The following is a 27,384-nucleotide window of genomic DNA, read 5'->3' as shown; positions in this document are numbered from 1 at the left end:
TTTTCAAGAGGAGTAAAAGGCAAAGATTATTAGAACAGAAAGGTTACAGTTATTCTTAGACAGTGCAAATATTTAGAGTTCACCAGAAGAGTCAATTCAATACAATAAGCTAGGCCAAAGTCAATGGGCTAAAGTCTTGGATAGGATAAAGCAGTTCTGGTAGATGAATGGAAATGTATCTGCAAAAGTTCTTAGAAATAGTTTGTAGCAAGAAGAATCATATGTTGGGTCACAATCTGATTAGGCCTGTGAGTTAGGAAAGTTTTAAGCACTTTCACCGCAAGAGGTAAGTTCTCTCAGTCTGATTTTACAGTACCTTTACAAATGAAGAAAAAGAAGCATCTGATGACCTCTGTTCCTGGCAGTTCCTGCAGATCTCGCTGTTCCTGGGCCTCAGTCATGGAGACAACAGGGAGGACGTTGGGGGGCCCCTGCACTGCACTGAGACTGGTCAAAAAGCTGGCAACTGTGTTAAGGATTTCAATCGGGCGACACACACTCGACCAGGACCCTTGCCCTTAGCCTTGGATGTAGGGCGCGATTGGAATGCTTTCTCTTTATTTTGTGCGAATTTAATTTGATATGGCACACAACGTGTCTAACACCCCCTTTTACAAATACCCCCGGTCGCAATGGACCATGAACCAGGCCGGTTGGTCAGAATGCAATATTTATTTCTTTTAAAATTCAAAGGAAATAATACAATTTTAATATTGGGCAGCGATCGCCAATGGTGTAATGATTACAATTTAAATTGAAGAAATACACTTGGTTAACCTTCTACAAGACCATGTCCAAAGCACAAATGAATAGGAGCAGTTTTGCAATATGGGTAGATAGCACCTGAGTTAAGATTTCCCCCTGCAATGCTCTCCCAAACCCCAATGAACTTAATTTGGAGTGGGTAGAAAGACGCAGCAGGAAGTCAAGGATATGATATAGCAAACATAATTAAATTCCGACCTTCCCTCACAAAATAAGAGGAAAGGCCCTTTGCAATGGCATGAATTTCACAAATAATTAATTAATGTACGGTTAAATCAATGAGGCAAATTTGATTTCTCACAATAGCAGCAATGTATAAACACTAGCAACCACAAGGCAAGGTATCAACAAAAGGTATACAGTTCAAAGGCAAGTTGAAAGTAAGAACACGATGCAGCCGAATCACACATTAGAAAGTTACATTTCTTTTTCAATTGCAGTTTTAAATGTCAAAAACAGTTTTTAAGAAAAACAGGTGAAATACTCCAAATCGGAATGCGGTTTTTGGGCTGGGGTATAGATGCACATTACAGGGACAATATAGAAGTGAAATGATGGCTATAGCTGAAGAATTGGATGAGATTTGCAAGATAAAAGGAGGATCGGTTTTGGAAAAATAAAGCCGTTAAAGAGGGAAAATCGGTTTGGAAAGGAAAAAGACAAAGTTTACTTATATTAGATTATCAAGAAGATAGCGCTTCCCATGAAACAGGTCAAGCGGCCGGATTAAACCTCTCCACGTCGCGTTTCTCTTTATGTGGAAATTACTTAAATAATTCTAAATATTACTAAGGAGTTACAAGATGGTGTGAATGAAAGAATGGTGCTAACGCTAGGAAATCACAGACAAGATGCACAGAGAATTCTGACAGTTGGACAATTTACCAAGGCATGGATAGGGTTGCTTAGAGAGTGGAACAAAGACAAAGTATCAAGATGGGGTAGGATATGTGCTGCTATGAGATGGGGAAATACTCAGAATCCACACTTGAGTTTGGGATTTTGGGACAGTCAACCGGGTTCTGGCAAACAGCTGGGTAAGTCGGGTCACTGGATGACAAAGGTACAGCTGGATGGCAGGGGTATGGCGGGCATGCAGTTAGTGGGCCAAAAGCAGGTCTGGTCACAGCATGCTCTCCAAAAGTGTACCACAGCTTTCCCCCTTTGTTATTGGGGTTCTTAGTGGGATTTCTAGGTCAAGGCCTTGCTGGGATCGGGTCAGCTATGATTTGGCCTTGCAGTGGAATCTGGAATCTGGCAAGATGAATGTGGAATATCCGGATACACAGGCGCTGGAAATTCAGGGGAGATTCAGTCAGCCTCCCTTATTTATAAGGCATGGTGACATCATAGGATTATATGTGGGGCAGGCTTAGCTGGGCACGCCTCTAAACAACTGGATTGGTCAGGGGTGATTGTTACCGCCTTGCTGTCAGCTGGTTGGATTTTTAGGGACATGACATCAGCTTTATGATGTGGCTTTACAATGCAAAGGATCATCCCACAGTTACTTTAGCTAGGCAAGGACAAGTTTTTATTCAACATTGTACGTGTAAAGCAGGCATTTTATTTTTGAAATTGCCCATTTTGACACATGGTGAATGCTGCTGGGATTTCTCTCTCAAATTCATTTTTTCTCTTACATCCAAATTCCCACATTGTTCTGCAGCCTCAGCCAGTTTCTTTTATACAGCAATTTGTCCAAAACATATTTCACTGAAATTGACATATGCCCATAGAGCTAGGGTTTCTTTGAAGCAGTGATTTTTGACATTTTGTAACCCAAAAGACAAGCGTTTTCCTGTGCGGCTGAAAGTAAAGCTTCTGTTAATTTCCCAGTTATGGCTTAACACAGCCTGTCATGCAGCGAAAATGCTTTCTTCTGCTAGAGCACAATCTGGATATGGATGAGATTGGCAGGGCCTCATTGATAAAAGCAGCGTGATGTTGACCAGATGAAAACAGCGTCAGGGCAGCGTCCTTTTCAATGCAAAATATTCCCTTTTCAATGGGAACTTTTTGAAAGCAGCAGCAGAGTGCTGCTGTTCCATTCGCTTCTTTTGGTGCACACAAGAACACACACTGGTGGCCTTTCTCAGTGTGCTCTCTGTTCCATCTTGCCCAATAGTTGTTTGGCAAGATGGTGCAACCATCATTTTGTAGCTGCAGAACACAGTTTTAATGCGGGGCAATGGTGCTCCAAGCAGCCAGCGCTGCCATTTTGCTGTTAACTGCAGAAGTGCAGCTTGATCATGAATGGGAATTCTGCTGAGTGGGTCAATGTTCCCCACAACTGGCAAATCTTCAATTCCGGTAGCTGTAGTCAAGCACACAAGCTGGTGTCCGTCTCCCTGGTTATTAGGTTTCCTGCAGCACTCTGAGGAAAATACAACCAGCTCTGAGATTGGTATCCAGGTGGCTTAGTGTCGAGTTGATTGGTCTCACCAACTCAAAGGAAGAAGTCGTCCTGGCAGGGCTTCTCTGTCCAGGAGTTGCAGCAGCCGTCCTCTTCAAGCTCGTCTTTGGTTCTTTCGTTCCAGTGGTCGACTCTGCCTTCCAAGCCAAGAGACTTGCCTTTTATTCAGTTCTTTCCCATTCATTCCAGCCTAGATGCCACTCACCCAGCAGGGTGGCTGTCCTTGTCGGACCACCACAGAGTGCATTTGGGTCTCCTAGAGACTAAGCACAGGGAGTTTCGGGCACCTCCTGCACTTCCTGCCCACCCCAGACACTCGGGCGCCAGAGGCGGTCTTCACTCCTGAAGCCCGCCAAAGGCAATGGAACAAAGGGACCAAACCTAGTTTGGCGCACAGAGACAAACTCTAGAAGGATCTTCCAAAAAGAAATGGCAAAAAAAAGAAGACCGGGACCTGTTTAACAAAGGGAGCTCAAACGCCATCTTGAAAAACATGGCTCCCGCAATTTAACGCTATCTGTGTTCGTAGTCAGGGAAAATGATGGTAGTTCTTTGTAAAACCACTGCTACCAGCCATTCTAAGAGGAAAGGGTAGCATTTGACTGCTAGATGAGTATCTAGACACAGGTGATACTAAGTAACCCCTACAGCTCTATTGTAAGATAGGGTGTGATGGGTCTAGGAATTTGAAAAGACTAGTAAAGTCAATTTCACTTTACTTACTCTGGGAACCAGAAGGTATTTAAACCTTGGGGAAAGCCTCAAAAGGTTTCCCTGTGCCACTGCACTGAAGGTGCTGTGTGACACAAATGAAAAGATGATGCCTATGGAGTTGGTCGGACTCCATAATTCAAAAAGAAACAAACACAGAGAACACATTGATTCAAGTTCAAAGTCCCAAAGTTTAGCAAAAGAGCTGGAGGGCTCTAAGGTGGGAGGAATTGGCACATTTTGAGAATTCTCCCTAGCAGCAATCCTACCCCGAGGCATTGTCTCACATTTACAAACATGCTAATATGCCCCAATCGTATTGGAGTGCTTGTTCAGTCTGATGTTTTCCTGTAGTCCTGTACTTACAATGGGACATGCAGAACTGCAAGTCCCAGAATTCAAATAAAAAAAAAGAACTGGAGAAGCGCCTCCCGATTGGGATGGAGCATGCTGCATGCAAGACTTCTGGAAAATTATCTGTAATGGACATACCCATACCATTTGAGTTCTGCATACGGACAGGGTCCCTCAAAAGGGGAGTGATGATGTTTAAAATGCATAAGGTTTCCCTTTCATGGTTTAAGCTGCACAGACATGTGGACCAGTGAATACCACTGTGGAATAGCACCGGAGACACGTCGTGAAATCTGCAGCTGTTCATAGGATAGGACTCTAAATTGCCATGCTTAAATATGAGCCCCCTTACCTACCTGTTCCTGAAAAAGAACTGGTGTCAGTGATTACTCGTGCGACCTATGAATACTATGAAGATACGTCTGCTTGCTTTTAAGATATAGGGGCTGATTTGCAAAGGAGTTACTTTGACTTACTCTTGACTTAAACAGAGAGGGCTGCTCGATTCACAAAGTAGTTACTGCGAATGAATCTGACTTACTCCTGGTTTACAATTAGTAAGTTAGGAGTAAGTCATAGGCACTCCTACTAATTTTGTAAATCAGCCCCATCGTTTGTTTAGAAATATTAGGCATTAGTACCCAGCAAGGGCCAATTAGCTTGTTACAAGCAAGCTCATTGGCCCTTGCCCGGGGCTTATCTCGATGAGAAGGCTCAGAGGCCTCTGCTTCTCCGCCTCGGCATCCCGGAGTGGCCGCCGATCTCTGGCTGCCATTTATTTTGCTTTTTATTCTTGAGTCGAGAAACGGTTGCAGCGCTGTTTCTCAACTCGAGAAAAATTGCTATTAGTACCCCGGTACGACGTGTTGGGTAATGCCCCCCCTGCTCGGATCATATTACCTAAGTAATGTGAAGCATACAAACATGTGTGCCATGGTATGCCAGGAAAGATATTGTGTTTCCTCCATTCAATGGGAAGCGTTTGAAAAGGTTACATTTCAAAGGAACAATATCATTCTTGCGTTACTTTGTAACTATAGGAACTCCTGAAAAGTGATAAGGAGTTGGGCCAACTGAAAAGCAGCAAACGTATTAGAATGGATTAAAAACATTTTTTAAGACACCAAAGAAATCTCCACCACCCGCTCCTGGTTCCTACTCTTGGGGGAGAGTGGCAAAACGGTCCAACCAAGCCTTGCCATTACTTTTCATGAGCCTAGGTGTGTCTTGGACACAGGCTCATTACTCCACATACACCTTTTATATCAGAAAGGGATTCCGGAGGAGCACCTGTCCTCACTTCTGGGAAGTCACATACGTATCTAGACACCCCTTGCCTGGATCATATTTTTATGAAGCAGCTTTTTCTTTGGGCTATAGGTTGCCCTTTGCTGCCTATATGCCCGGTGCAAGCACTCTAGCATGTCTTGAAGAGAAGCAAGATGCCAGAACTCCATTTATATAGGAGCAGCAAAGCCACTAAGGGGCCCCAGAACTTTGCCACCATCCTCTGAACTGACAAATGGTTGTGGGGTAATACCTGACCTCCCTCTTTATAGTCGATCTCCGATCTCTTCTCTCTTTTCAAAACTCGTTTAAAAGAGAATTAGCTGGCTAATTGATTTACTGGCACATCCTATTGTTGTACTGTTTTTACCTTTGTGAGGTGCTCAGGTGTTAAGCGCTTTATAAATAAAAACAAATACAAAATACAAATACAAACACCTTGACAAAGAGAATCTATCTAATCTAACAATATAATAAATGGCCAGATGTATGTTTGTCCAATGCAGTAGCTTTACCTGTTGTCACCCCTAGAGGGAGATTTTGCCTTCCGATATATAGTGGTCCTACTGTGTTAACGAAAACCTGCACTTTGGCCCGTGTGCATGGACTCTTATACTAGTTGGATATAAAGACTGTTTGGTAAGAGACAATAGAACAGAAATGTTGGGTTTTTAACTGTGCAAATTCACTTACCAACTAATTGAGTATATGGTATGTAAAAATGTGGTATGCTAAATGTTGTGGTTCTTCCTAAAACTCTGTCCACTTTCCAGGTACTGAGAATGTAGGATTTTCAGGCTTACTTTAGCTTTGAATAACCTCAAGGGGAGAGGACCCGTCAATCAAGAGGAATGGAATGTTGGTGTAATCCAGGAAGTAGATTCCTGCATTGATTGCTGCGCTCCTCACCTCTACTCCCATTTTTTTCTGCGCTGCTTTTTTGCCCGGGGCTCCTTTACCCCCCTGCCAGTACCTCACAACTGCCTCCCCTCCCTCTGAGTTCCTCACTAGCCTCCACCTCCTTCCTGATTTCTTCCCGTCCCACTTACCTGTGTGCAGTGGCTCCAAGCTCCACCTTTCATTCCCCTGCGGCCTGTGAAAAGAAATAGCAAAGGGACTATTTCCCTATATTATTTCTGTTACCGGCCATTTCTGTTTGTAAGCATGTGAACTCAGCCTGGCACAAATTTTAAAAAAATAAGTTAACTCCTTCATTGGGAGTCAGGCTTGGCTAGTAATGGACAGGGCCCTCATGAGGGTAGCACCTGGGAAAGGAGCAAGGACCAATCTCCCCACTCCAAACACAGGCTGAAACTAATAATCTCAGCATGTGTTCGAAGCAAACTGTGCACACTACACACCCCTGCCACCATTCCCTCTCCAATAATCTCTTTCCCCAACTCTCCCCTGACCCACGCATTCTAACAGACTTCCTGTGTCGATCCTTCCCATCCCTCCACCCCGATACCACACTTACCTGTGTTCCCTTGCTGCTCTCCAGCTGCCGATCCCCGCCTGAACCATGGCTGCCAGGGAAATGGGAAGGTGAAACTGGTAGTTTACTTTTTTTGTCCAGCTGCCATTTTCTTTTTTTAGTCCTTTTTTTTTAAATTGTGTAATGGCTGCCACGCCATTTCACAAAATGCAATGAAAACTATTAGCATGCCGAGGGTTGCTGGGCTGCTCCTCATCCTCCTGCTGGCCCTCCTTTCTGATTTTAATGGATGCCCAATGCCGGGACTGTTTCTGGACTGTCTTAGGCTGCCCCCACCGTGGACGTTTGTCTGCTGAATGCCTTCTTGGTGTTTCCCTATGAGTGCCTGTATCCACTTGGTCAGGTCCATACTCCGTAATGGTGCCTTATTACTAATTACTTCTGCTCCTGGCTAGTGGGTTACCCTACTGTCATGGTCAATTTTTCTTCTTTTTGGTTGTATGTGTCGTTTCTGGTATGGGCCGCAAGTTCCTGTGTACCAGACCTCGGAACTCACCCAACAAAGGAGTTTTGTACTCACTGGGTTGCTTCTCGGTTGCTCAGCTAAATTCCTCTGGATCTAGAACCATGACTACTTGCCCCAGGGTCTTGGGTTAGTCTGAGAAGTTGCCCCCAGGAGCTCCCTAAATTCGGCAGTGGTGAGGTGTTGCAGGCCCACTCTTACCCAGTTCAACCGTTGACCTCTATTGGTTCGAATCTTACTCTTGAGTCTTTCCTTCCTGGGTCTCAAACCTGAAACTGGATGTTTTTCAAGAGGTCTCCCCTGTCATCCCCTGAGGTAGGTTGCTGCTTCCTTTGCCACTACTTACCTCAATGTATCCTATAAGCCCGATTTTGCCTGTTAGATTTGTCCCACTGATTCCTATGGGGAACAGTTCAACAACTCTTCAAATCAACTTAAGTGGCTTAGCTGAACCCCGATATTTGCCATGCTCCCCCCTCCCCCCCGACCCCCTTAGGCCCCTGATTTTTTTTTTTTTACCAAAGACTGGGCTGTTAGCTTATACGGCTGATTCACCATGTAAGTTTAAATCATTACATTGCTCTCCTGTCAATGGAAAAGAGTTTAAAACGATTTAGAACTTCTGGTCATTTTGTATCCCTTGAAATCCTGGATTGCAGTGAGACCATTCAGGTCTGGGATTGTAAAGCTAATTCTGTTTTGACTTTTGGTGGCTCTTTTGGGCATTGTTGGGAAAGTCTCACCCATTGATCCCTCTAGGCACTATGTGGGTCATTATGAGTTGGATGGTATTTCTGGCGACAGTGTTGGAGTAAATCCCAATTTTTTTAAAGTCCATTGGCCTGTACGCGGTTTTTTTTTCAGCGTAATTACTGAGGCTGTAATTCTGCCGAAAATGGGCAGACAGTCAGCAGATTTGCCCCTAGCTCATGGCTGGAGGTGAATCCTCCAACTTTCAGCCATACTTGTAGTTGGGAGGTGCGGGAATGTGGCTTTTACCCGCACCGCCAAGCTCATAATGAGTATATGGTCTGCATGTGTTATAATACTTTTACTATGTGTTAAAGGTTGTAGTGAATGCAGTGACTTCATGTTTTGGCATTTTGGGTACTGATCATGATGTTAAACATGTATTTGAATCACTGTCTAGGGTTCACTCCCTCCACACTCCTTAGCTTTCTTAGCAATGAGTTTAACACCAGGTAATAGCCATCCCACCACCTGAGGAGTGGGAAGGGTTCACTGGTGGACCTTTACTATTTTTATATATATACTGTGTCTTACTATGTGTTATGTTTAACTCAAAGTCCTTAGTTAATATATTATTTCATTTTATACAAAAGTGTGCACATTATATTATGCCAGTGTAGTGTATTTTCAGGGGCTAACTATTGGGATTAATTGTACCTCACTGCTAGCTTACCTCCTCACTTGAGTTAAGCCTGACTGTTCTGCCAGAGCTACCCTTTAGAGAGTTGTGTCTATCTTTTGGGTGGAAGCCTTATCTTGCCTTTAGGTTAGATGGGTTTATTTCCCTCACCAAAGGGCTGTGGGGAAATCTCCCTGACCAGAACTATGGACAGGAGCTTCATCTTCTGTGTGTTATGTTGTTCCCCATCAAGAGAGTTTAGAAATGAACCCTTTGGGGTCGGATATATGCCTTACAGTGATTTGGAGAGTAAACCCTTTGGCGGTGATCACAACAGCCCAAAGCTCCCATGTGAGTATCGACTCACTGATGGCTTCTCATGGACACTCTTGCCCTCTTTAGGTTTGACCTGTAAATATAGGGCAAAACTGCTTTGTAAATTCATTTACTGTGATTACCCTTTAGTTCTGCCCTTTACATAATCTTGTTCTTTTTGTCCGAGTGGAACTGTACTGCTTCTAAGATCAGCTAAAGACGTTTCTACTTTTACCTGCACAAATTACTTTGCAACCTTTTCAGTTGTTTATACCTTTGACCAGGGTCGGACTGGGCCATAAAATTCACTCGGCAAGCAATGACAAAGTTGTCCACAATTGCAAATGGCTATTCATTTCTTTTGTGACACTGTTTGAATAGTAACCAAGGGAGAGTGTTTTTATTAAGTGTGATACAAATTGTGCATTTTTAAATATATTTATTCAACAAAACTGGTCAAAACTACTAGCCTCAGAGTGAATTAACTCATACATTGGCCCCAATTGGCCAAAGAAGTGGCCCACTTTCACCAGAAACGGGACCACAAGAAGTATTTTGTGTTTTTGGTTCGGCCATGGGCGTAATGCTCTATAGGATAGTCCGAGCCTACCTTTAGCTCAAATGTTTCTTAACACCATGGATTTTCAACTATTGTTTTCTATACTTTTCATGATTTTTTCGGTAAAAATAATTGTTTTACTTTTTCTCGTGCAATTCCAAATGTATTTCTAAAAGAACCCAAACCTCATCTGCTTCTGCAGCGGGGACTGCTCCGAGGGAATCACTACCCCATGGAGAGGAATTTGGCATGGCGACCCATGTGTGTCCCATGTTTACATGGCAATGGGCATCTCAATGTGGAATATCCTCCTAGGACCGGTTGGGTGCACGCCCGTGCAGTAATCCTGGCCACCAGGAAGAAGCATGACACCTGCCATTACAATGGATCTCTGCAGACTCTGCCAGCCATGTGCAACAGGGTAGACGGCATTGCCAGGGTTCCATGCCACTCTACTCACATCACAACTGTGATATGGGTGGAGAAGCATGCAGCTTCCCTGCATATTTTATTTATTGGGTATTTATAATGGCCTATACACAATATGTTTTGAGGCGCACCAAGACAAGAGGGTGGGGGAAAAGTGAGCACAAAACAAAAACAATCCTGCTAGGCCTTGTGACATTCGGAACGTGCAAGTGCAGTAAGAGAAGTGCAGGGGAGGGGGCAGTGGAGTGCCAGTCAGGGCAGAAGGGCCATAGAGAAAGAAAGTGAGTGCCAGGAGAGGCCAGTGGGCATAGCCAGGGGAAAGCAGAGAGAGGAGGGGAAGTATAGTCCATGAGCTAAGTGCAAGGTAAGGGGCTGGAAGGGCTACAGGATGCAGGCCCAGACAGGCAAGTGCAGGGACAGGGGGGGGGGCAGAAGCGCAAGTGCAGAGGTGCAGGATTGAGGGAGATGGGGGAGGTCCAGGGAGATCAAGTGCAGGGGTAGATTGGATTGGGGGATATGGTGCCCTGAAGACTCTGAAGGAACCATGCAGCCAATCAAGAAGAAGACAGGAAGATTAGCAGGGGAGGGGGAGAGGGACGGAAGAGGAGAAAAGGAAGGTCTTGAGTGGCTTCCTGAACTTAAGGAGATCCGGCTCAAGTCTCAGAGGGGCAGGGAGGCCATTCCAGAGGGAGGCACCAGTGGAGGAGAGAGATCTCCCCGCCACTCTCTGCTTGTAAAAGCGTCTGATCTGCAAAGAGTTAGAGCTAGATGACCAAAGGGCTCTAGCCGGGAGGTATTTAGGGAGATAGAGATGGATGTAGAGGGGCCCCCGGCCCCAAAAAACCTTTTGGATGATGCAGAGGGTCTTGAACTTGATCCTAGCAGCAACTGGGTGACAGTGGAGAGATTCTAGGCCTGGGGAGATGTAGTCCCTGGGCTTGAGGTCAAGGATAATTCTTGCAGTCCTATTCTGGATTAGTTGAAGGGGGTGAAGGGAGGAGTTAGGCAGGTTAAGGAAGAGGCTGTTGCAGTAGTCCAGCCTGGAGAGGACCAGAGATCTGGGGACATTGAGTTTCTGGGGGAAGGTGAGGAAAGGGAGAATGCCTCTGAGGAGGTACAGCTGAAAGTGGGCCTTCTTGGCATGGTCTGTGGTATGAGGAGAGAAGAAGAGAGAGGAGTCGAAGATGACACCCAGGTTTTTGCCTCACAGCAGGGTGAGGGGAGGGGACCCATGGAGGGCGATCAGAGTGTAGGAGGGAAAGAACGAGCAGGGGTCCCAATGAGAAGGATCTCTAACTGGCATTAAGGCAGAGATCGTTAATAGAGCAGCATGTCTGAATAGCAGTAAGGCAGTCAGGAATGCGAGAGCGAGAGGAGGAGACGAAGGAGTGAATCTTGAAGGAGAGCTGCATGTCATTTGCATAACACTAAGTTATGAGAGAAGGTGGAGATTAAGTGGGCTAGAGGAGCCAGGTAGATGTTGAACAGCCAAGGTGAGAGGATAGAGCCATGAGGGACACCGCAGGTGAAATGTGAGCTGGAGGTGTCATGGGTATCAGGCAGGTAGTTGAGGCAAGCTGGGTGGAGGCTTGGCAAGCCTGGCATAGGCACACAAAGAACCCATAACAAATCCCTCCTTTCATTCCTTCCTAGTGTTTGTAGTAACTTCCTGGTTACCACTTCCTGTTGTCAAACAGGAAGTGCATGATAATTCATGCGCTCTCTAGTGTTTGGGTGTGGCTGGCTATATATGCCACACCCAAAATTCTTCCAGTGCTTCGTGTTGCTTACTGTGAGCTGTATCAGCAACACACTTGCTGTGCTCTGGATCAGCCAGCATCTGCTTACCTCCTCCGGATCATCCTGTTTCTGCTTTGCTGCTCCGGATCATCCTGCTTCTGCTTACTGCTCCAGATCATCCTGCTTCTGCTTACCTGCTCCGGATCATCCTACTTCTGCTTACCCACTCCGGATCATTCTGCTTCATCTTACCTGGTTCTTACTCCACGCCACAGCTATCTCCAGTCAAGAGGGAACTTCTACACAGGCACCTGTAAGAACAAAGAATCACTGCGATAACACGCGCACATCAGTAACGCTGTGCATACTCACCAGATCTTCCTGCAACGCTGGAATCCAGGTTAGTTGTACGAGCACACAAACCCCTGTAAAAGAAAGAAGAGACATTATTCATTGCGCTCGCCCCAATAACGCAGATACTTATTTCACTGCGCTCTCCCTCTCTACGCAGTGCATACTTACCAAAAGCCTCCGTGCAAACGTACCTAACCACCAAGTCTCCAGTAGCACTGAACCCGGACTCAAAGCGCTAATACCACATAATTTCTCCTGCAAGGGAAAGGGAGAGACATTACCAGGCGTGCTCGAATTGAAGGCGCTGCACAATCCTACCAGCAGCTAGCTTCTACACGCAGCGCTACCCACCCACAAAAATACCGGCAAACAAAGACAATACAGACCATTTTGGACACTCAACATTCTCCACGCAACGTTAACTTGTGGGAAGGACTTTCTAGCCAGTGAAGAAACTGGCGCCTTCAACTCTCGGCCTCGCTCTGAAGGCATAGAACAGCGTTTGGCATCTGAACTCAGCCTACAGACATTGGCACCAATCACATGAGTGAATCGCGCCCCTGCGAATGCAGGATGGAGTGCACACCCTACTGAAGATCAAGGTAAGCCCATAGGGGGACATCACAGCACACAGTAAAGAGAAGGGAAGGGCCCAGGGGAATCTGGTGAATTCAGGTCTGAGTGTATGCCTTGTATTTGACAGGTATTCCTCTGGGTGAAACAGGGGAAGTGAAGACTCAGGGTCAAGGGAGGCTCGTCCATCGCTTCTGCAGAGACACAGGTGAGTGTGACAGAACAAAAAGCCATCCTCAATGCCTCTGCCTGAGCCATGGAAACCTTCGAGGTAGACCAGCTTTCTCTATTGTTAGGTGAACTACGGGCCGAGGTGCATGCAGCCCGCTCTGAGACAAATGCCTTAAGGCGCGAACTGGTAGTCAACAGGGACAAAACAGATGATTTGGCAAGACAGCTCCTACAGACCCAAGCTGGTATAGCACCCCTACCAGGTGGAGTTCCAGAGGGGCAGCCTACCGTGGCACCTGTAGCCACACCCGTTCAGGTATTGCTTCCAGGCAACATCCCTTTAGCACCCCCGGAATGCTTCTCGGGGGATCCCAAGAAATTTGGAGCATTCATGAATCAATGCCGGCTACATTTCATATGCAAACCAGACACTTTTCTGAACGACCAAGCTAAAGGAGCTTTTGCCCTCTCCTATTTAGGAGGGCACGCAGCGGACTGGTCTGTCCTGTTATTGCTTAGGGACGACCCTTTACTGAGAAATTACCCAGGTTTTCAGCGTGAACTGAAAAAACTATTTGCCCATCGGACTCAAGGTCAGGCCCTGGAAGATGAGCTACTCACTCTGCGACAGGGTGGTCAGGATCTTATCTCATATGTCACCACATTCAATCAATTAATACACGAATCAGGTTGGCCAGAGGAGAAACGAATAACGTTATTTTATCGAGGACTGAGAGGAGAATTAAAAGATGTCTTAGCGCAAGTAGTTAATCCTCCCAAAGATTGCAGTGAATACATCGACTTAACTATGCAACTAGACCACCGGTTACGGGATCGCAAGGACGACCAAACCAGATCAGAGCATAGACCAGTGTATGTCCGACCAAAGGAAGCGTCCCATCGACAGGCCTCAGAAACACATTCAGAGCCCATGCAATTGGGTGTTATCAGGGGACCACTCACCAAGGCGGAGAGAGAACGGAGGCATCAGGAAAAACTTTGCTTATATTGCAGCCAATCTGGTCACTTCCTCTGGAACTGCATGATTAAACCCCCACGGAAGACAATGGGGATACTAGATAATACAGGGGAAGACACAGGTGCAGTAGCAGAAAACTCCAACGCCCGGCAGATGTAGAGTTCGGTCTGTCGAGCCAGGAACGGAGTACCCAGATCTCACATTTCAGTATTCCTGCGGTTTTGGTAGACCTTTCACAGCCCACCCGAATGCATGCCCTCAAGGCTTTCATAGACAGTGGGGCTATTGGGAACTACCTGGACATAAACACCGCAAAAACCTTGGGATTGTCGTTCCACCGTAAGAAAATCGCAAAAAGCGTGACAGCTGTGGATGGCACATAACTCCTTTCGGGACCAGTACACTGTGTACTTCCACCATCACCTTAATCTGCCAAGATGGCCACAGAGAAAGTATTAGATTCAACCTTATCGCTGCACCCCAATTCCAGCTGATTCTTGGGATACCGTGGCTAGAGACGCAAAACCCAAAGATAGATTGGCGAGCTCGAACATTACTCTTTTCCACAGAATGCGCTCCTTGTTATGACAACAAAGGGATCAAAGGAAGCCCATTGTTAGCTTCGCAGGAAAAGATAGCAGGTTTAGGCTTGGTGGGCACTTTACCAGAGGAATACCAGGAGTTCCAGGATGTGTTCGCGAAGGAGAAAGCTAATACACTGCCACCACATTGAGTTTACGACTGCCAGATCGACCAGCAACCAGGAGCACAAGTACGGTGCAGCCGCGTTTATGCATTAAACGAGGAAGAGAACACTCATATACTGACCTACTTGGATCAATATCTGGCCAATAGCTTCATTAGACCATCTAAGTCACCAGCCACCTCCCCACTCTTCTTCGTACCGAAGAAAGAGGGGGACTTAAGAACGTGTATTGATTACCAGGCCCTAAATCAAGTCACCATAAAAAATAAGAACCCGTTACCTCTGATACCAGTACTCATAGACCAGGTGAGACAAGCAAAGATTTTCACCAAGCTAGACTTACACAGCGCATATCACCTGGTACGCATGAAGAAAGGGGTTGAGTGGAAGACTGCGTTCCGTACCCGCAATGGCTTTTACGAATACCAGGTCATGCCCTTTGGGCTTTGCAATGCCCCGACTGCGTTCCAGAATTTTATGAATGATGTGTTATGGGAACTCCTCGATGTCTGCGCAGTCGTCAACATCGATGACATTCTGATCTACTCCACCACTCCCCAAGAGCACGTAACTCACGTGCGAGCTGTACTCAGCAAACTGCATGAAAACCAACTGTACGCAAAGCTAGAAAAATGCTCCTTCCACGTCACCGAGGTGGAGTTTCTGGGATATGTAATGACACCGCAGGGGATCAAGATGGACAATAGAAAAGTGGAGGCAATCCTCACTTGGTCCTCACCCACGTCTGTTTGTTTGTTTGTTTGTTTTATTCACTTGTAATGCACGGCAGACCCGAGGGTAACCGGGCGCAACAGTCAAGAAGATGCAAAGCTTAGGTTACAAGGTAGCAATGGTTACATACAAAATACAGGATACATATACGGATATCACAAGTAGTAGGCATTTATAATTTACAAGACACAGATATAGTTACAAAGTATATAGTATATGCAGTAGGGGCAGTAGATATACAGGTGCCGGATGGTAGTAGGGGCAGTAAATATACAGTCCTAGTATAGAAGGGGCAGTAAAATATACAGGTGCCGGATGAACATTATCTCCTCAACCAGGAGGGCAGAGTGAAGAGGTCCAAGGGTCAGAAGGAGCAGGGTCAAGATATGTAAATACTGGGTAGTCTGGGGATATTTGTGCACCAATGGGCTAATCATTGGTAGACTTCAGCAGGTTGATGTAGTTGGTTCTGAATTTCAGAAAGGGCTGTTCCTCACGTAGAGGGTTAGGCAGTGAGTTCCATAGTTGGGCAGCTTGAACCTGGAAGCTGCTACCCCCCACCTTAGTTAGCCTAAATCTTGGAATAATGAGGCTATTGGCATTAGCGGTTCTAGCTGGGCACATATAGTTTCTTTTTGAGAATTTATTGGTCAGATAGCTCGGTGCAGCATTGTTTAGGGCATTGTGAACCAATGACGCTACTTTGAGGTGGATTTTGCTTTGGGTAGACAGCCAGTTGTTTTGGCGTCTGATCTTTGAAATGTGTGATCTTTTAGAAATACTGAGGGCGGCTCGCAGGGCGTTGTTTTGTAGAATTTGAATGCAGTGGGTGATGGATTTATTTGCTCCAATGTAGAGGGCATTACAATAGTCGAGCCTCGAGAGGATTAGTGCTCTCGCTAAGATGAGGCAGTTGTTGTCAGATAGAAAATGCTTGCCAGCTCTGATAAGCTTACATGTGTAAGCGGTAGCAGATGCCAGGGACTTCGCCTGTTTGTCAAAAGAGAGAGTGGCATCCAGATAAAGGGAGTACAGAGTTTCCGAGAGTTTGCAAACTTTTATCGACGCTTCATAACAGGATTCTCACATATTGTACATCCAATAACTTCATTGCTGTGCAAACACTGAAAGTTCGAATGGACACCAGCGGCGGAAGAAGCTTTCCGAGCTCTCAAGGAAAAAATCCCTGCAGCCCTAATACTGCAACACCCAGAGCCCGATTTACCATACATCGTGGAAATGGACGCTTCAAGCTTTGCCATGGGGGCTGTATTGTCTCAACAAAATCCTGAAACCGGATGCCTTCATCCCATTGCCTTTTGGTCAAGGAAATTTTCCCCAGCAGAATTAAACTATGCAATTTCTGAGAAAGAACTCCTAGCAATCAAAAGCGCACTGTGTTAATGGCGACATTACTTACTAGGAGCAAAACACACCATCACAATAATAATAGATCGTCGGAACTTGCAATACTTACGCTCAGCAAAAGCTCAGTCTTCTAGGCAGCTCCGATGGGCCCTATCCTTAATGGAATAAAACTTTGTAATCACCTATTGCCCCGGAGTTAAGAACGGGAAAGCAGATGCGTTATCCCGCATTGGCACAGGAGAGGAAGCCTACAATGCCCCTAACACGGTGGAGATCATACCCAGCCATAAAATTCTCTGCCTCTGCATTGGCCCATCTCTGTTAAATAATCTGCAGGAAGCAATAAAAGAAAATATGTCTGAAGAAGACCTATTGGCTTGGGACCCGAAGCGAGATCAGTTCACCATTCAAGATAAACTACCGTACTACCAAAAACACCTCTACGTTCCAACTAAGGATCTGCAACAAGCAATCATTTCAGACTCACACGAATCGCTGTTAGAAGCCCTTCCGGGTATAGCCAAAACCATGAAGAAAGTAAGCAAATCTTATTGGTGGCCAACTTGGCGAGAGGATATTGCCACCTACATAGGCACCTGTGAGGTGTGTGCACAATACAAAACATCCAGGCAAAAACCATCCGCCCTCCTTCAGCCAATCACCATTCCGCTAACGCCCTGGCACACAGTATCAATGGACTTTGTCACTGATCTACCTCATAACTCAGGTTATAATACCATCCTCGAGGACCTCTTCTCCAAAATGGCCCCTTTCATAGCTCTAAAAGGTAATCCCTCAGCTCAGATCCTGACGCAGGTTTTTCTAGACCGAATCGTCAAGTTACATGGATTCCCTACCATAATCGTTTCTGACAGAGGCAGCCAATTTGTATCTCATTTTTGGAAAAAATGTTGAGCCCTGGCAAGAGTAGAAGCAAGAGTAGAAGTCTGTCTGTCTTCTAGTCACCACTCTCAAAGGACGGCCAAACTGAGTGCACGAACCAGACCATGGAACAGTATTTGCGCTGTCTATTACACTAAACAAGCCAAAGATGGACAGAAATTCGATGGATGGCAGAGTATGCCTACAACAACTCAACACATTCATCAACCCAAGCAACACCCTTCTTTACTCTATATGGTTGAAACCTCAGAATGTCGGTCTACGATCCACCAGAAAAGATTGAAATGCCCGCAGTAAAGAATCTACATGCCAGCATCATGAAAGCAGCCAGAGAAGCCAGCAGGAACCTACAGCAAGCCAAAGAAACACTGAAAAGGAACGCTGATCGCCATCGACAAAAAGCCCCAGATTATCAAGTGGGAGACTCGGTCCGGATGGCAACTATACACATTGCTTTAAAGGGTCCCAAAAAAATTCAGCCTAGATACATCGGCCCGTATACAATAGAAAAAGTAATGAATCCAGCAGCCATGAGACTGGCGTTACCTCAACATATGCGTATACATCCTGTATTTCACGTGTCACTATTAAAACCAGCACACCCAGGAACCCGAACTTGTACACCTCCCCCACCCATACAAGTGGGTGAAGAAGCCCCAGAATATGAAGTAAAGAACATATTAGATCCCAAACAAGTACCAAAGACCCTTATTATTTGATTGACTGGAAGGGATACAGAACCCCAGGAAAGATCATGGGAACCCAGCACACACGTGCATGCCCCCCGATTGGTGCGGAAATTCCATCGGGACCATCCTGAGCAACCAAAGCCCTCATACACACCTTTGGGAGGGTTCTTGAGGGGGAAGACTGTCATGGGTATCAGGCAGGTAGTTGGGGCAAGCTGGGTGGAGGCTTGGCAGGCCTGGCATAGGCACACAAAGAGCCCATAACAAATCCCTCCTTTCATTTCTTCCTAGTGTTTGTAGTAACTTCCTGGTTGCCACTTCCTGTTGCCAAACAGGAAGTGCATGATAATTCATGAGCTCTCTAGTGTTTGGGTGTGGATGACTATATAAGCCACACCCAAGATTCTTGCAGTGCTTCGTGTTGTTTACTGTGAGCTGTTTCAACAACACACTTGATGTGCTCTGGATCAGCCAGCATCTGCTTACCTGATCCGGATCATCCTGTTTCTGCTTAGCTGTTCCGGATCATCCTGTTTCTGCTTACCTGCTCCAGATCATCCTGCTTCTGCTTACCTGCTCAGGATCATCCTACTTCTGCTTGCCCGCTCTGGATCATTCTGCTTCAGCTTACCTGGTTCTTACTCCAGGCCGCAGCTATCTCCAGTCAAGAGGGAACTTCTACACCGGCACCTCTAAGAACAAAGAAGAACTGCATTAAAACGCGCACATCAGTAACGCTGCGCATACTCACCGGATCTTCCCACGACGCTGGAATCCAGGTTAGTTGTACGAGCGCACAAACCCCTGTAAAAGAAAGAAGAGACATTATTCATTGCGCTCGCCCCAATAACACGGATACTTATTTCACTGTGCTCTCTCTCTCTTCGCGGTGCATACTTACCAAAAGCTTCCGTGCAAACTTACCTAACCACCAAGTCTCCAGTAGCGCTGAACCCGGACTCGAGGCGCTAATACCACATAATTTCTCCTGCAAGGGAAAGTGAGAGACATTACCAGGCGTGCTCGAATTGAAGGCGCTGGGCATACCTACCAGCAGCTAGCTTCTACACGCAACGCTACCCACCCACAAAAATACCGGCAAACAAAGACAATACGGACAATTTTGGACACACAGCATTCTCCGAGCAATGTTCACTTGTGGGAAGGACTTTCTAGCCAGTGAAGAAACTGGCGCCTTGAAATCTCAGCCTCGCTGTGAAGGCATAAAATAGCGTTTGGCATCTGAACTCAGCCTACAGACATTGCACCAATCACATGAGTGAATCGCGCCCCTGCGAATGCAGGATGGAGTGCACACCCTACTAAAGATCAAGGTAAGCCCATAGGGGGACATCACAGCACACAGTAAAGAGAAGGGAAGGGCCCAGGGGAATCTGGTGAATTCAGGTCTGAGTGTATGCCTTGTATTTGACAGGTATTCCTCCGGGTAAAACAGGGGAAGTGAAGACTCGGGGTCAAGGGAGGCTCATCCATTGCTCCTGCAGAGACACAGATGAGTGTGACAGGAGGAGTGAAAATGGCCCAGTTGAACCTGGAAAGGTCGGTCCAAGAGGAAGGAGATTAACCAGTCCAGAGCCGGGTCTGTGATGCCAAAAGTATCACAGAGCCGATTTATCAGGGTGGTATGATTGACAGTATCAAAGGCAGAGGAAAAGTCAAGGAGGATGAGAATGGAAAGAGAGCTGGGGTCGAGATTAGAGAGCAGGTCTTCACTGGTGTTCAGGAGAGCAGTTGCCATGCCTCTGGCAGCTCTGAAGCCAGACTGGTGGTCGTGGAGACAACCAACATATTCAGTGTGGTGGATTAGCTGGGAGATGGCCAGCTTCTCCAAGAGTTTGCCCAGGAAGGGGGTAATGGATAAAGGGTGGTAGTTTTCCATACAGGAAGGGCCGCCAGAAGGCTTTTTGATGAGAGGATGCACAAGGGAGTGCTTGAGGAGTGAGGAGAAGGAACCAGCGGCAAAGGAGTGATTGCAGAAATTTGCCAAGACAACGGTAAATATGCAGAGCAGATATCCCCACGCCGTGTCCCGCCCCATGAAAGGAATCCAATCCAAATTGCAACGCAAACACTCAAAAACCCAAAGAACTTCTCTCTGGACCTTTTCGTTTTTGACGTTTTGCAAGCTCATCACAATGAGTTTGGCTTTATGCTGCTCCCCCAAATTTCCCAGAGACTGGAACCATAGATGCTTGTTTTCATCCATATATAGACCAAGACATTAACCCATTTAATGGATCCTTTCAGTGTCTCCTACACTCATGCCTAACATGAGAATCTTGCAACACTTCCTGTTGAACACTCTCTTCCAAAAATGTTCAAGCAATCCTTTGGTGACTCAATGCCATTGGTATGGAAGGATAGCTCAGGTGCAGCATGTTTGCGTTGGAAGCAAAACAACAAAGTGCAACACAGGTTCAAATCCTGATCCTGTGCTTAGAAACCACTTATTGGTATTATGGGTGTAATAAAAGAACAATTATAGTAATAATTACATCACATGGCAGCACAGCTCCAGGCTAGAGATCTGACAATAATCCAAGGAAGATCATTTTACTCCCTATTTTGAGAAGCTGGAATTAAAAGGATTATTTAGGAAGCAAAAATGTACTTCTCTTTCCCATATTGGGTATATTAAGGCAAGTAAAAATATACACGATTGTGCTTGACATTAAGATTGGATAAGCAGGAGCTAAAAGCAGCTCCTGGGTATCCGGCATTAACCAGCGGCCAGGAGCTCCCACAGGGGGGACGAGGAGCAAGAACAAAGCATTTTGTAAATCTAACTTCCACGTATGATTTATGTACAAGCCCTCATGCTTTAGATGTCATATATACGTGTGCCAATGTTTATTTACAGATTTACTGAAACACGCATAATTAAATTTAAATAGGTGTGTTTGTTTGAGACCTGTTGACCTAGGTAGCCAAACGTAGCTCCTGGTGACTGTTGGTGTCAAGCTAACCGGCTCCTCTAGGCTAGAAGCAGGAGCTAAATAGCTTGCAGCTCCCCACAATTCCGAACCCTGCATTACAGATGAGAAATCCTGTTCTTGGCAGCACTTTAAGTGCTTGCGAGCGACATTGCGTCCCTTGCTAAAGCGGTGAGGCCAGGTCTGCTGCTTCAATGCATCAGTGACAAGAAGTGGAGTTTATATTGTAACTCTACCATTGTATCAAACTTCGGGTTTGGGGGGAGGTGCACTTGTGTGTACAATTCAATTCTCTGGCACAGTAGGAAAATACCATTACTGAAAGCGGGAAAAACCCATGATCGTTGTGTCCAGACTGCGCCGCCTTTTCAGCAAGCAGCTCTTTGCCAGGTAGGCCCGTTCCTATATTGCAAAGGTCTGCAACCTTTGCCACTACAGATGTTTAGCACTACAAATTCCATCAGCCTTAGCCAGCCGAGCCAGTGGACAGGGATCCTGTGAGTGTTAGTTCAAAACAAAAGGAGAGCCATACATTGCAGAAGTCTGCTATATAATGGGAATGGTGCGCAGCTCAGACTGCAAAGTGGCCGAAGTTGGTGAATGCGCCACTGACTTACAGAATGATTACACAGATGTCTGAATATTTAGCCTGTGCCCGCGATCTCTTTTCTGATACGACCCACTTCTGCATGTATAAATAGCAGAGAGATAGAAGTCCTGGCTCTTTAAGGTTGCAAGATTGTAGGAAAGAAACAGAATTACATCATTTGACTGTCGAAGGGTGACACCGCCTGGCCAATATAGGGATTACACCAAGTTCACAAAACGGATACTTAAAGAGCAGATCAAGCAGTTTATAGCGATTTGGGGCGTGCAACAAACAATGCAAAATTCGTCATTTTCAAATGTGCCTCAAAATGTCCGCTATGCTGCAAGAATGGTGAAAAACGACACATTTCAGCCATATAGAACTAATTTTTAAAACCGTAGAGGTGAGCAAATGCCAATGGCCAGAACTACCCCTCAAGGTTTTTAAGGGGTGGCATGTAGCTCCCAAGATGGAAAAAGCACTTTCACTCTAATGGGGTTTGATGCAATGCCCCGTAAGCGTATATGTGCTATTAGGACTGACGTTCACACATCAGCATACTTGCCAACATGACCCATTCAATATATGTAGGTGCTTATCCAATGCTGTTTTTTTCTTCTTTGCATTCTGGGACTTGTAGTTTCATTTTCCCCATCATAAAACTCGGACTACAAGTCCCAGAATGCAATTAAATAACAGGACCTGGATAAGCAACTACAGATTGGAAAGGGTCATGTTGGCAACTATGCAGCAGCATGTTTAAAGTTCAGGCAAATCTCAGATTTCGACCGAATGCAGCAGAGAGCATATAGCACACGCCCATTATTTCGACTGATGCTTAGCTCACATAATGTGATGTAACCAGCACCAAAAGTGCACTTTGCATTGAATGCCACTTCTTCTCACGACTGCCCTGATGAAATTCCCACCTGAGCAGTTGCAAACGGTTCATAATGCAACTAGTTGTAGGCATGTAGGTTTTAGGACTTGTATTGACCAGTGATGGGAGAAATCTCAGTCCGTCTTGGGCTATGAGATGCCCGCTACTTTTATTGGTCGAATTACATGTTGCCTTTTTGTGTGCCATTTTTTTAACTGCAAAAAAGGCGGCGAGACCCCCCACACCACCCTCACCTACCCCCTCACCCACCTTTCTATATACCTAACCCTAACCCAGCTATAGTTTTTTGCAATTACAAAACGGTTTTAAAAAAGTGTACAAATGCAGAAAATAGTAATTCGCCCAATTGATGCGTACCATTTTTTTGGAATACGGCATCTTGTACCTGGGCTTTGTTGTCTAATAATGCCTGCTGGTTACCGTTGGTATTTCTTTCACCAGTAGTAACCCCTCCCCCCACCCGGTCCGCCCCACCCCCTCTTGTTTTTCCTCTGATATATCGATGTTAAAAAGATAAAAATACCTCCAGTTTCCAGTCGAACCCAATTTGTTGGTCAACTGGAATTTTCTAAACATTAGCCACAACTCAAATATTGAGCAACCATGAAACTGACGGCATTACAGTCTGCGGATCATAAATGACAAGTCAGCAGGAGTGGCAGTGGGTATCAGTGATTAGTACCCGGCTAAGATCAACCAGAATGTAAAACACATTCTGATTGGCTCTCGCGGGTCATCGGCCGGGATTCCATGGCCATTGCTACCAGCCGGGGGCATGGCAGCCGGGGGCATGGCAGCCGGGGTACTAATAGTAATGTGCCCCTCGCGGCAGGGGCATTACCGAGTCCGGTAATGCCCCAGGGCCTTCGTATAACTATGGGCACCGGGGCATTACCTGACTGGCTTTATTATAACGAAAACAAATAACGAATGAAATATTAATGAAGAAATACCGAAAAATGAAAATATGGGGGTGGGGAAAGGGGTTAAACGTGGTGGGCGGTGGTTTGGGTTAGAACCATGGCGAAACAACGTTTTTGGGGAGGCGGGCCCCTGAATTAAAAAAAAAAAAAATCGCTATTTTTGTTTTTTTGTTAATATTTAATTCGATATTTTTTGGTTTGTTGTAATCACATAGAACCGTGGCAGTGGTGCGCCTGGTCAGTTGCAGTTGGAATGTGGGGGGGCGTATGGGATTAACATTGGCCAGGGTGTGCTGTATGTGTTGAGGTGCTGGTAATGCGTATTTCCCTCATTCTCCCTGTCGGAAAGTGGGAGCCTTAGACAGGAGGCGGTGCTAGTTTCTTCTGTCTGTTATGTTATGTTGATTTATGCCGCGCACCGCTACCACCCGTCCCCAGGCTGCCAGATGGAGGGCTCCCCTCCTATCCCGACAGCCTCCTCTCACCGCAAGCACATAGTGAGAGCAGGATGGGGAGAATCCTGGCTCAGAGCCTGGCACCTGGCACTTCGCCGGCTAAAGGACCAATTGTCGATTTCTTGATATGGCCTAACGTGCATTTTCTTATCACCATTGGCGCGTTTCTTGTTTTTTGCTGGTACTTTTTGCTGCTCTGGTGCTATTTGCACTGGTTCTGTTTGCATCTCTGCAAGAGAGCTGCTGCATTCGGAAGGACTAATTCACATACATTTGCACTCTAGCGAATCAGAGGATGCATTGCCGGTGGGCGCCTGCTACCTCACATCTGATTCACAAACCCTACAACTGGAGCAAACCTCCTGCAAACCTCATTGCTGGAGCATTTCCAAGAATCCCCTCCAGAGGAAATCCTTGGGCATCGCAACTGCATGCAAGCATTTCAAAGGTGGTGCACTATCTGCACAGCTGCTCCTGTTTGTTAGTCTGTGTGAATGGTGCAAACCGACGATGCACACGGGGGCATCTGCTCATTTGCTCCAGTGAAAAGCTTTGCGAAGGAAGCAGAGCACGTGGTTCCGTTCTGCACCTCTCTCCTCTGGGCAAGTGTTGCTATTTTCGTGCGGCCATTAGCAGGCGTCGTAGACTGGGAAGCAAGAGAGGGCCTGCAAATCATTTTCGAAGTGGCCCCATATTACACCTTTTCTGCAAGCCCACACCTTTTCCTGTGAGAAAATGTGGATATAAGGTTTCCACCAGGGTCGGACTGGGGCATAAAATTGTCCTGGGCACCAACGAAAAAGTGGCCCACAGTTGCAAATGACAATTTATTCCTAAAATGTGATGCAAATTGTACATTTTAAAGAATATTTATTCAGCAACACTGGTCAAAACTACTAGCCGCATGGTGAAGTAACTCATCAAACTGGCCTATATTGGACAAAAAAGTGGGCCACTGAAACCCAAAAAACTGTGCCACACAAGTATTTTGCGTTTTTGGTTCGGCTATGGGCCTATTGCCCTATAGGCCAGTCCCAGCCTGGTTTCCACACAAAAGAGGCCCTGGTTGCAGAGGCTCAGCGGGAAATCTCCTGTGTTCCCTATAGGCCAGTCCAGCCCTGACCGTCAGCACCAAACTCTCAATGAGCATTTTTGTGGGTGACAGGTGCACAGGGACGTCTTCCTCTCAGGGCCACCCAGCCATTTCTATCAGGATGAAATGTCACTGACTTGCCTTAAGATCCGTAGGCGGGGCTTTATCTCAATGTGACCTCAAGTGATGGTTTCTGCATCTTTTCCCCTCAGGTCACTGAACAGTTCTTCCTGTGGGAGCTGAAAAGAAATTACCGAGGAGACAATGCCACAGACGTCATATCCAGCTCCTGGAACACCATAATGATCTCGGTGAGTATCCCGCCCCCCCTCCCCCCAAAGACCCATTCTCTAGTCTCCTTCCATTGTTTAAGGCTGTGGCTGATCCCAGCCTTTCGAGTGGAGGCTCCTACAAGTTGGTGTGGCCTAAAGAGTGTTGGGTGTGGCTAAGAGGGGGAAAGGGCTGTATGCCCCAAACAATAGATCACGAGACTCTGCAAAGATGTAGTGTGAGCCACTCAGCAAAATCTGTGGAGCACATTTACACCTAGTCTGCATATTGGAAATAAATATCTCTTTCCTCAGTCCATAAATAAATTGCTCTCTGTAAAAAGATCAGTCTTTCACGGACATGTAAACAATCCAATCAGTGAGTAAATCACTCTCAATTTGTACCATCGGTGCAAGTGCCCAGAAAAGCAAGTGACCTGGAGAGCGGCCCGAGGAGACGACCAACAAACAAAAGTCATGCAATAGACCTAAGACCATGATGAGGTCAGTTCGAAAATCCAGAACTGGCCCCATCGTCCCTGATGGGTTGCTGTTAGTGAATTGAGATCATGGGTCTCCACGTCTTGTCCTCAAGAGCTCAATCCACTCCAAGCTTTCGGGCTTTCCACATCCGATGATTCTGACTACTCTGACTCCAAATGAAAGTTATTTACATGGTCAGAGGCTGCCCTGGGAACACGGCGTGGCCTCATCTCCTGCTGCAGACACTGGGAGGAGGCTCGCACTGTGGTGCCAGTCTCACAAAAGAGGGCGAGATGCGAACAGGCACGGAAAGGATGGGCTGAGAAAAACGGGTGTCATCAAGTCAATATATAAGGATCATAATAAAATATACCTGCTTTTCACTGCGGGCTCGAGGGTTATTCGCACGTTATTCACCCATCATTACACGGACTTCAGAACATGTGCACACTTGGGAAATGAGCAGAGAACCATCCAAAAGGGGCAGGGCATGGAGTGCCCCCAGCACAGTATCAGAATCATGTCAACATAATATTCCCATTGCACTCAAAGCCCACATTGGAGAGCTGTGTGTTTCTCATACCCACGTCAATGCAGCAAAGCACCACAGGCACAGTTTGCTTTGATGTACTTGTATTGGTCACACTCTTTACCATGACTTGCCATAGGTAGTTAGTCTTATTTATCACAGTCTGTGGAGGTGCGCTTCACATCCTATATGCATCATTAGCTAAGGATGCCGCTGCATAAGGGACTCGGCATACACCTCGCCCATTTTCCTCTCTCGATGCCTCTTCTTGCACACCTCTGCATAAAGGAGAGGCTATCTCTAGAATGCAGTGACAGACGTCGCAGCCATTGTATCCTCACATTCAAAGTAAGGCTGTTCAAAAGAGTATGGCCCTCATTACGATACTGGCGCTAAACCATGGCGCTATTCACACCATGGTTGGTGCCGGTATCGTAACGAGTCCGCCAATGTTCAATGGCGAATTACCACCCCATTCCAAGGTTGGCGGGGCGGTAATTCCCCATTGAACATTGGCCCTTCCCCATTCCCATTTTTGCCCCATAGGGCTCAAGGGGACTGGGGAAGGCGCTAAGTACGGTACCGCAAATTGCGGTACCGTACTTAGCACCAAGGTCCCTTTGCGGGTCCCTACTTTAACGGCTGGTTTAGACCAGCCGTTCAGGTCGGGTCCCGCAAAGGGACCTCGTAGTAAGGCACTAATGGGTTAACGGCGCTGCAGCCTTTTATGGCGCCGTTAACCCATTAGTGCCAGGGTCATAATGAGGCCCTATATATGATAAGATGAGCATTGTGAAAAATGTAATGAAC

General features: G+C 46.2%; 1 protein-coding gene across 1 annotated transcript in view; it reads left to right on the top strand.

Moving 5' to 3' along the window:
* Positions 1–27,384, top strand: part of LOC138520122 (tetraspanin-18-like) — a 473,481-nt gene that overhangs the window by 227,245 nt on the left and 218,852 nt on the right. The window contains exon 5 of the mRNA XM_069632620.1: positions 25,506–25,604. Coding sequence (XP_069488721.1) covers positions 25,506–25,604 — 99 coding nt within the window. The remainder of the gene's footprint in view (positions 1–25,505; positions 25,605–27,384) is intronic.

This window comes from Ambystoma mexicanum, chromosome 13 (assembly GCF_040938575.1).
Source record: "Ambystoma mexicanum isolate Mex_15411 chromosome 13, UKY_AmexF1_1, whole genome shotgun sequence".
Taxonomy (NCBI): domain Eukaryota; kingdom Metazoa; phylum Chordata; class Amphibia; order Caudata; family Ambystomatidae; genus Ambystoma; species Ambystoma mexicanum.
The sequence above is the reverse complement of the archived record's forward strand: the minus strand, read 5'-3'. Positions and strand labels throughout refer to the sequence as shown.